Source organism: Mchenga conophoros, linkage group LG3, assembly GCF_057382185.1.
Source record: "Mchenga conophoros isolate Kocher_MC1m ecotype Shallow Benthic linkage group LG3, M_conophoros_male_GT1.1, whole genome shotgun sequence".
In the NCBI taxonomy this organism is placed as follows: Eukaryota; Metazoa; Chordata; class Actinopteri; order Cichliformes; family Cichlidae; genus Mchenga; species Mchenga conophoros.
The window spans coordinates 65671218-65681295 of NC_140528.1; the positions used below are offsets into that span (position 1 = coordinate 65671218).

The 10078-nt window shown below is 37.7% G+C and overlaps 1 protein-coding gene and 1 long non-coding RNA gene across 4 annotated transcripts; both read left to right on the forward strand.

Annotated features, from left to right (window-relative positions):
- Nucleotides 1-1734: 1734 nt before the first annotated feature.
- On the forward strand, nt 1735-4109 carry LOC146580158 (ubiquitin carboxyl-terminal hydrolase 17-like protein B). 3 transcript variants are annotated; one of them, XM_085266774.1, is made up of 7 exons: nt 1755-2093; nt 2211-2250; nt 2337-2439; nt 2530-2645; nt 2883-2953; nt 3057-3179; nt 3420-4109. In XM_085266774.1, the coding sequence occupies exons 2-7, from the start codon at nt 2229-2231 to the stop codon at nt 3525-3527; spliced, it is 543 nt and encodes a 180-aa protein (XP_085122900.1). In that variant the 5' UTR covers nt 1755-2093; nt 2211-2228; the 3' UTR covers nt 3528-4109. The 3 variants fall into 3 exon arrangements, with proteins under 3 accessions (XP_085122901.1, XP_085122900.1, XP_085122902.1); XM_085266775.1 differs by lacking the exon at nt 2530-2645 and having other exon boundaries at nt 1735-2093; nt 2337-2352; XM_085266776.1 differs by lacking the exons at nt 1755-2093; nt 2530-2645 and having other exon boundaries at nt 2109-2250; nt 2337-2352.
- Nucleotides 4110-9112: 5003 nt separating this feature from the next.
- LOC146580159 (uncharacterized) lies at nt 9113-9827 on the forward strand. Its single transcript, XR_014891227.1, has 4 exons — nt 9113-9212; nt 9303-9418; nt 9638-9708; nt 9812-9827. It is a non-coding gene; the product is annotated as an uncharacterized LOC146580159 (long non-coding RNA).
- The last annotated feature ends 251 nt before the right edge of the window (nt 9828-10078 follow it).

A 10078-nucleotide genomic window follows, 5' to 3' on the forward strand; every position in this document is an offset into this window, starting at 1 on the left:
AATACTGATCACCTGACACCAAACAAACAACAGAGTCGACGAGAGAACTGCAAACATCCGTCCTGATATAGCTGAATACACTCTCATTAGCCTAGCACTTGGGCTCCCAGGTCTTGTTTTTGCATTTTAGGGAAATCAAAGTTATATGTTCATTGTGTGATCAACACAATCGTCTTTTAGTTGTGTTGATCTAATAGACTCTCAATATTGATTTCAATATCAATAAAACAAACAGAATAAAAGCAGACTGATCGTGCTTGACCATTATCAAGCATGATTACAAACTAGAAATCGTACTTAACATGATTCTGATGAAAAGCGAAAGAGAAACCCATTTGGTGGCGGGTGAATAATAAAAAGAGCTTCAGCTGTTGTTCAGAGTTAAGTACACAGGACTCGTTTTGACCTCTCCCGAAAAACACCCCACAAAAAACACAAACCATGGGTGAAGTCTACCAGGTCAAGGTTTTTGGGATTGAAGGCGAGATGAAGATAATTGACCTCTGCGACACGGAGGAGAAGATGATGAAAATGACCGTGCTACAGCTGAGGAAGAAAGTAGCTGAGAAGTTTCCCGACAGCACAGGTAGAGTAAACACGGGGGCGAAATGCAGAGTTCGGCTGTATCTTTGCAGTTGTGTGCACGCTGCTGAACACAACAACAGACTGTAGATAAAGTCATGTAAAATTGTACTTATACCACGCGTTTGAATAACGTTTATCTTTCGACTAAAATAACCAAACATTTTGATTTTGATTGTGACGCTGCGGTTGTACAGATGATCTACAGATGATCTTCGCAAACCAGCGGCTGGAGGGGGACACCGTCCGTCTGTCTTCATATGGAATTCTGCACCTGTCTGTTATCCAACTGGTGGTGCGGGTTCAAGGAGGACTGGCAGCCTGACGGAGCTGTATAAAGATCACAACCATCGTGGCAATGTGTGTTTACTGTTCATGAATAAAGTGTCTCTAAAACGGAATATATTTTACTCCGTACACAGACATGCTGATCTCAATAAAATCCAAATATATCCAATATACATCGTATCTGAGATATCCATTGACTTTTATTGCAATGTTAATTCCTTGATGACTAAAATGAAAAGTCGAAAAATAAATAATTTTTCACAGAAACAAAAACTACTTCGTCTGATGTCTCTGTACAGCAAATGTAATGAAAATGAATGATGAAGGTGGCTCTGACAAATCAATAACGTTTACGGTTTTATCAAAGATAAATGTGTCATGATTCGGCTGTGTGGCAGGCAGGAGAGGACCCAAACTCAAACTCACGGGGAATAAACTCAGAGAGCACAGCTTTATCGCTGGAAAGACAGATCACGAGTACTACAAAACTAAACTGGGAAAAACTAAATATAAAGCTCACCAAGAAACACCGGGAGACTGACACACAGCATGCGGGAGAACGCGACACAGAACTGAGGGAGACGCAGACATAAATACGCAGAGGGTTAACGAGGGAAGTGGGAGCACACGGGGAACACAGGTGACACTGATAATCATAACAAGACACGGCAGGAGTGAACTCTACACTGACGGGAGACGGGCAAAGTAAAACAGGAAGTACACAGAGGTGAATGATGAAGGTGGCTCTGACAAATCAATAACGTTTACGGTTTTATCAAAGATAATATTGTTGACGCTTTATTTCTATGTTCTCTGCTGAAAACTTGCTCACTTCAGTGGCTCTTTGATTAAAATGCAGCAACAAGGCTCTCACTATGTTTTCAGCTATTCTTGATTTGAATATAAACTTTATGGAAGGAAACCGTCCAGGAGGTCACTGTAACAGGTGTCAAAATATATTTTACGTCGAAACTATGAAGACAAACAAGAAGGATCTACAGGTGTAAAGATGAGAGCAGGAGAGTTAAATATCCGGATATAAGAGCTACGTGACGGCAGAAAGCTGAAAACGCGTGCGTAGTGACAATTTCTTATGAATGCAGCCGTAGGTGTGGCGTCCAGCGAAAGAGAAAGTGAGTTGCTGCAAGGTTTGAAATAAGCAGAATTTCGGTTAAACAGCAGGAAGGTCTGTCAACGACACCGCCTGATTCTAAAAACTAGAGGTATATTAATTTTGTTTCTTTTTGTCTACCTTTAATTTTATAATCAGATCATGACTTTTTTTTAAAAATCTTTTGTAGTTTAAAGTAGGCTGTATGTAATGGGGTGATATTTTTTAGCACATCAAAGGAGCCACAATGGATGGCGTTAACCGTTCTGGTAAGACGCACAGCTGTATCTGCAAAGCCAGCATTTGATCCAAAAAGATAAAACTACGTGTGATACTTATTATCACTCTCCAACAGACAAAAGATTCCATGGGTTAGTAAACCAAGGAGCAACATGTTACTTGAACAGTGTTCTGCAGGTGTTGTTCATGACCTTAGACTTCAGAGAAGCAGTGCAAAGGTCTGTTACAGAATTTTATATTTTAAAAAAAGGAAAAGAAAAGCTCTATGTTTTGTATTTGTTATGTTTAATTTATTTATTTTTAAATAGATACTCTGCAAACTGTGACAATGAATATATTGATCCACTTCTTGGAGACCTATTTACCACCTTAGCGAGTTCTAAAGGAGACACATGTCGGATCATAAAAAAACTGAACATCAGAGGTGCAGTATCTGTTATCAAGTCTAAGGAAACTTGAGAATGTAAAATTACACTTCGTGAACAAAACATCTTATCGAGTTAGTGGTAACTTGATATGATGTTTTGTCATAGCCACTTTAAGAATTTAAATTTTATGTCTTTCTGCTTTGGACTGATCAAGAATGAGTTAAACCAAACCTGAAAACCCAGCTGTACAGGAACTACATACATTATGTTTTTCTTTCTCCTCACAATCTCAGTAAATGAACAATGTGATGCTGCTGAGTACTTGGAGAAGATTTTAAGACAGACGGGACCTGAGGCTTCACAGGTAATTTCATTATCCTGTAGATGTTGTTTTAAGATGATCCCTGTACATTTATATAACTTTATTTCGGGCTTATCAGATGTCTCTGTATTTTTTGAACATTTAGATATTTAAAGGAGAGCTTACTCATCAGAATAGATGTAAGCATTTAAAACACACCACACACACCAGAGACCCATTCTGGAGTCTGCCTCTTAAAATGGAGCAAGACAATCAAGACTATAGTGTGGTAAGGAACCCACTGTAAACTCTGAAATGTGATTTTATTTGTTATTGAGTTGTATAAATAGGCCACTTACATAGCAGATGCCAAGTTAAGCATTTTATTATAACGATTTTGATCTTTTAAAATATAAAATAGAACACAATGTGTTGAGCATTGTAATATGTTGCAGTAAAGGAAATGTCCCAGGGGCCTGTGCTGATTAGAAGTGTGTTCAAGTGACATAATTTTTTCTTCTTTTTCCAGGAGAAAGGAGTTATTGATTTTTTCAAAAAAGTAGACATTTGTGGAGAAAACCAGCTGTACTGTCATCAGTGTGGAAAAAAAGCTGATGCTGAAATAGTGAGTTACTAAGAAATACATGATTTATGCCCAAAGGCATTGGATTTAAGGTGATATGCACACTGGTGGTAATGGCTAATAATGCCAGTTCAGTGGGTGTGTGTGTGTTTTTTTTTTTATTGTTCAAGTGGATAGATTGATGGATGGATGGAGTTAAAAAGTAACTCCTGCGGTGGAGGAAAAGCTCAGGAACAGGTTCAGGGAAATCTATATACAGACAGATGGGGGAATAATTAAACAGATGATCTACAGATGATCTTCGCAAACCAGCGGCTGGAGGGGGACACCGTCAGTCTGTCTTCATATGGAATTCTGCACCTGTCTGTTATCCAACTGGTGGTGCGGGTTCAAGGAGGACTGGCAGCCTGACGGAGCTGTATAAAGATCACAACCATCGTGGCAATGTGTGTTTACTGTTCATGAATAAAGTGTCTCTAAAACGGAATATATTTTACTCCGTACACAGACATGCTGATCTCAATAAAATCCAAATATATCCAATATACATCGTATCTGAGATATCCATTGACTTTTATTGCAATGTTAATTCCTTGATGACTAAAATGAAAAGTCGAAAAATAAATAATTTTTCACAGAAACAAAAACTACTTCGTCTGATGTCTCTGTACAGCAAATGTAATGAAAATGAATGATGAAGGTGGCTCTGACAAATCAATAATGTTTACGGTTTTATCAAAGATAAATGTGTCATGATTCGGCTGTGTGGCAGGCAGGAGAGGACCCAAACTCAAACTCACGGGGAATAAACTCAGAGAGCACAGCTTTATCGCTGGAAAGACAGATCACGAGTACTACAAAACTAAACTGGGAAAAACTAAATATAAAGCTCACCAAGAAACACCGGGAGACTGACACACAGCATGAGGGAGAACGCGACACAGAACTGAGGGAGACGCAGACATAAATACGCAGAGGGTTAACGAGGGAAGTGGGAGCACACGGGGAACACAGGTGACACTGATAATCATAACAAGACACGGCAGGAGTGAACTCTACACTGACGGGAGACGGGCAAAGTAAAACAGGAAGTACACAGAGGTTCAGACAGGAGGAGAGAGAGCACAGGGAGAACACAGACATAACGGGCTGGGGAAAACATGGAATAAAACACAAGGAGAGACGAGGGCTCACAAATACACAGAGGGGCAGACAGGGGGTAAGAGTCACAAGGGGAAAACACATAAGGAACAACTTAACAGGGCAACCCAGGAAGCATGGCCTAAATAAGGAACAAAATAGAAAAATACATGAAAACTAAGAATACTGGGCCAATATGGCCCAGGATCATGACAAAATGTAATATTGTCGACACTTTATTTCTATGTTCTCTGCTGACAACTTGCTCACTTCAGTGGCTCTTTGATTAAAATGCAGCAACAAGGCTCTCACTATGTTTTCAGCTATTCTTGATTTGAATATAAACTTTATGGAAGGAAACCGTCCAGGAGGTCACTGTAACAGGTGTCAAAATATATTTTATGTCGAAACTATGAAGACAAACAAGAAGGATCTACAGGTGTAAAGAGGAGAGCAGGAGAGTTAAATATCCGGATATAAGGGCTACGTGACGGAAAGCTGAAAATGCGTGCGGCCGTAGGTGTGGCGTCCAGCGAAAGAGAAAGTGAGTTGCTGCAAGGTTTGAAATAAGCAGAATTTTGACATTTCAATTAAACAGCAAGAAGGTCTGTCAACGACACCGCCTGATTCTAAAAACTAGAGGTACTTTAATTTTAAGCGATTTTGTTTCTTTTTGTCTGCCTTTAAATCAGGGGCGATTCTAGGATCAGAGCTTTGGGGGTGCTGAGTACCCAGAGAGCTGCCCAGCCAGGCAAGATAAACCTGTCTCTGTCAGTCCCTGCATCCTTAAATGTTGTCCCGAGTTTTCTCTGACTGTCCCCTGTGGTGCATTTAAACCCCTGTTCCTCCCTGTCCTCATCGTCTGTTGTCTTCGTCTCCGTTATCAGTCATCATAATTTTACCATGTCTGTGCAATTCTGCAAATTTCTTTATTAACCCTTTAGAGCCGATCGGAGCGGGAACGCTCTGTTATGCGTAACTATTTTTAAATCCCAGTAGCACTGCAACCACGTAAGCTAGCGCAAAAAATTTTTTTGCATATGAAACCGGAGGAGTTGTACTTACATCTGATGCCATCAGCTTGTCCTAGGTCACGGTTTCCTTCCACATAAAGCTTTGCAAAAACTGCATAAAAAGCGCTTGCAGGAACAAAAACATAATATTCCAGAAACACGCTTTACCGATCTGATCAGCTGTTCAAAACACTTCCTACCTTGGAATAGACGTCAGCGCGAACTTTTGCATTTCCGCCATTACCTGCCCGAAACCGGAAGTGACGTCATTTTCGCGGAAATGTAGTCTTTTTTGCGATCAGGGCCTCAGGGCCTATACTGCTCTTTTCAAAAGTTATCTTTGACTTTATGACTTTCTGTGTCGTTTCTGGGATGCTTAGGACTCATATTGCACTGCTGGAAATAGTTTATTTTGATCCATATGCTGCTTTTTTGCAAATTTGCAGTATAATATTTATTTTCGTTTTTCCTGCAGTGTATAAAAATTGGTGTATTTCAAAAATAAAACTATGAAGACACTCAAAATAAATTTCCTGTGGTAGGAAACTATTTTGTGCAACTTTTTTGTATTTACAGTTTTGAGGGATAAGACTCTTAAATTTCTCTAACTACAAATATATGTTAAAAAATCAAAAACGATTTTCAATTTTTTTGTAGTTTATTGCACTTTTTTGCAATTTATGTAATTACTATGCACTTAATGAATACATATTATTAAAATCTGGGCTATAATGGTTGTATTGATGTATAGCAACTTGAAATGCTCCCAAAAATGGCTCCACAGCATGTAAAAATATAATATAAGCTCTGGCGGACTTGGTTCTATGGTAGGTCTTAAAGGGTTAAATCATAAGATTCTTAAATTCATCAAGTCTCTCTGTGCCTGGGTCCTCGTCACAAAACGTGGCATCACTGTTTTGTACATTTTAACACAATTTAATCCCACATTTGTGAAAGAAAAGCAAAACACTTTTTTTAAAAGTCTGTAACAAAACCATCAAATCTGATCAAGGTTATTTAAATGCTGCAAAAGAAGAATGGATTGGAATAATAAAAAAAAACAGACAGAGATTCACTTTTAATGTGTATGTATAATATAATACTGATACATAAAAAAACACACCCAAAACAGAATTATTACAAATAAATTATTACAAAATATTAATAAAAACTATAAAAATGGAGGCAACTTTGCCTGTGGTAGAATGTATACAATGTATGAAAAAATCTTTATTGCAGATACTAATTTTACTAATTTAATAATAATAATTTTGTGTTGTAAGATTTATGACTTTCATGCTTGGTACTTAGGAGAGTCTAGATTTTACATTTTAGAGACATAAATAAGGATCTTTTAACAAATGTGTTCCCATGTTATGACATAATCTTGTTTTCTAAATTCAAACGTGCCTTTACCATTAAAGACTTTCCTTTTCTCTCTCTCTCTTTTTCTTTTCTTTCTTCTGTGTATATTCATAGCACTCCTTCTTAAGCATTTCATGCATGTGTTATTTTCAGACATATGGGGGTTATGTCCCCCCCCCCCCCCCCCCCCCTCCTCCTCATCAGTAATGATCTAGTCCGGTATTTACTTGGGCGTGACTTAGCCAATTAACCAGTACCTACCTATGTCGGCTGACCTATCTATGAAGTTTTGACTGGTTCATTTGAATTTTTTTCTGTTTCCTGTCTTGTATTTAAGCAATTTTTTACAATGTTTTACTATGACCCTGATGAAGGCCACAAGCCGAAACGCGTTTGTCAATTATTAAAGTTGTTCATCTTCCCTCAAGTGTTGCTGGAGTTCCTACTTTGTGAATACTTAGGAGAGCTTGACATTTTTATCAGGTGGTACACACTGTAAAAAGTTTGAGAAATACTGATAAGTGTATGTGTGCTTTTGAAAAACATTTAAAGCTGCAGTACAGAATCTTTGAAACAAGCTTAAAACATTTTTAGAATATAAACAGAGCATCTGCTTCTCTTTACAGCTCCTCACTCCACCAGGGCACCGTTTGGCACTTTCTGATAGTGTGCAAATGTGATGTACACAGACAACTGGACGGTCCAAAAGTTGGCCTACCTATTACTGGCTGAGGTTTTAGTAGAGTTGTGGCTGAACCGCATAAAAATATATCATTAATTTTAATCTCCCCAATCAATTTTAATGTTATGTTGGAATGTTGTTAAAGAGGGTCAAAATGTTTCAACCCAGTTTGTTTTGCAGATTCTGTACAGCAGCTTTAATATAGGGAGAACACAACTTCCAGATTGTATGAGTAAAATCAGGTTTTTTTTCTTTGCCAGTTTAACAGTTTCTGTTTTGCCTGTCACTGTTCCCTGTCTGTTTCCTTACCTGGTTCTTCCTAACCTTGCCCTTTCTCCTCACGTTCCCCTCTTTCCTCTCTCACTCTTTGGACTGACAATCATACACAAATAGACTGTATTCAATTAGATGAAAAATTACATTAATATGAAAAAAATACGATTAAGATCACTAACTAAAAGTCCTCTCTCAGTTTACTTTCAACCAAAAGGCAAATAACCAAACCACATGAATGTCTAATAAAAGATATAAACATTGAAACACTGATCCAACATTATTCTTGATTGATGGATCATTTGATTTTACACTTTTACATGAATGTGGCTCCTTTTTTTGAAAAAACTTCCTTATATCCATTATGAACCTGGCTGTCTCTGAACACACACACACAACAGGAGGTATAAGGTTAATGGGCATTCAGTCAGTTAGCTCGTTAGTATCCATTTTAAACAGGACAGTGGTAACAACAGTAGGCTGCAGACAATTTAAAGTTTTAGATTTTAAAAAGGCTGTATACATTTCATTGGGAGAAACAGGATGGTCAAATGTTGCTGAAGAGTAGGAAACACATTTTCAACACTGCAGGTTAACTGGTGTAATGCTTTTCAGTTAAAAAGAAACATGGTCTGACTCTTACCTAACTATATAAAGAGTAACTGAAGGTTAAATGCAGCTAATATGTCCTGTTTTAAGCAAGGCACTTACACCTCCGCTCCGCTGCGTCTCAGCCACCATCGCTCTGGCAGAAAGAGCGCTAGAGCCAGAGCAGGGGAGAGGCGAGCTGGGGTTATCTATACTTTTACTGTTAAAATATTACGTCTTAAACAAGTACAGTACTGTATGCTTTTTATATTTTTAGTAGTGTGTCACACAAACAGCAAATATTGTCAAAAAAAACTAAGATATCTTTGGGGGTGCTCCAAAATGGGCTAAAATCGCCCCTGCTTTAAATTTATAATCAGATCATAACTTTTCTTAAAAATCTTTTGTAGTTTAAAGTAGGCTGTATGTAATGGGGTGATAGTTTTTAGCACATCAAAGGAGCCACAATGAATGGCGTTAACCGTTCTGGTAAGACGCACAGCTGTATCTGCAAAGCCAGCATTTGATCCAAAAAGATAAAACTACGTGTGATACTTATTATCACTCTCCAACAGACGAAAGATTCCATGGGTTAGTAAACCAAGGAGCAACATGTTACTTGAACAGTGTTCTGCAGGTGTTGTTCATGACCTTAGACTTCAGAGAAGCAGTGCAAAGGTCTGTTACAGAATTTTATATTTTAAAAAAAGGAAAAGAAAAGCTCTATGTTTTGTGTTTGTTATGTTTAATTTATTTATTTTTAAATAGATACTCTGCAAACTGTGACAATGAATATATTGATCCACTTCTTGGAGACCTATTTACCACCTTAGCGAGTTCTAAAGGAGACACATGTCGGATCATAAAAAAACTGAACATCAGAGGTGCAGTATCTGTTATCAAGTCTAAGGAAACTTGAGAATGTAAAATTACACTTCGTGAACAATGGTAACTTGATATGATGTTTTGTCATAGCCACTTTAAGAATTTAAATTTTATGTCTTTCTGCTTTGGACTGATCAAAAATGAGTTAAACCAAACCTGAAAACCCAGCTGTACAGGAACTACATACATTATGTTTTTCTTTCTCCTCACAATCTCAGTAAATGAACAATGTGATGCTGCTGAGTACTTGGAGAAGATTTTAAGACAGACGGGACCTGAGGCTTCACAGGTAATTTCATTATCCTGTAGATGTTGTTTTAAGATGATCCCTGTACATTTATATAACTTTATTTCGGGCTTATCAGATGTCTCTGTATTTTTTGAACATTTAGATATTTAAAGGAGAGCTTATTCATCAGAATAGATGTAAGCATTTAAAACACACCACACACACCAGAGACCCATTCTGGAGTCTGCCTCTTAAAATGGAGCAAGACAATCAAGACTATAGTGTGGTAAGGAACCCACTGTAAACTCTGAAATGTGATTTTATTTGTTATTGAGTTGTATAAATAGGCAACTTACATAGCAGATGCCAAGTTAAGCATTTTATTATAACGATTTTGATCTTTTAAAATATAAAATAGAACACAATGTGT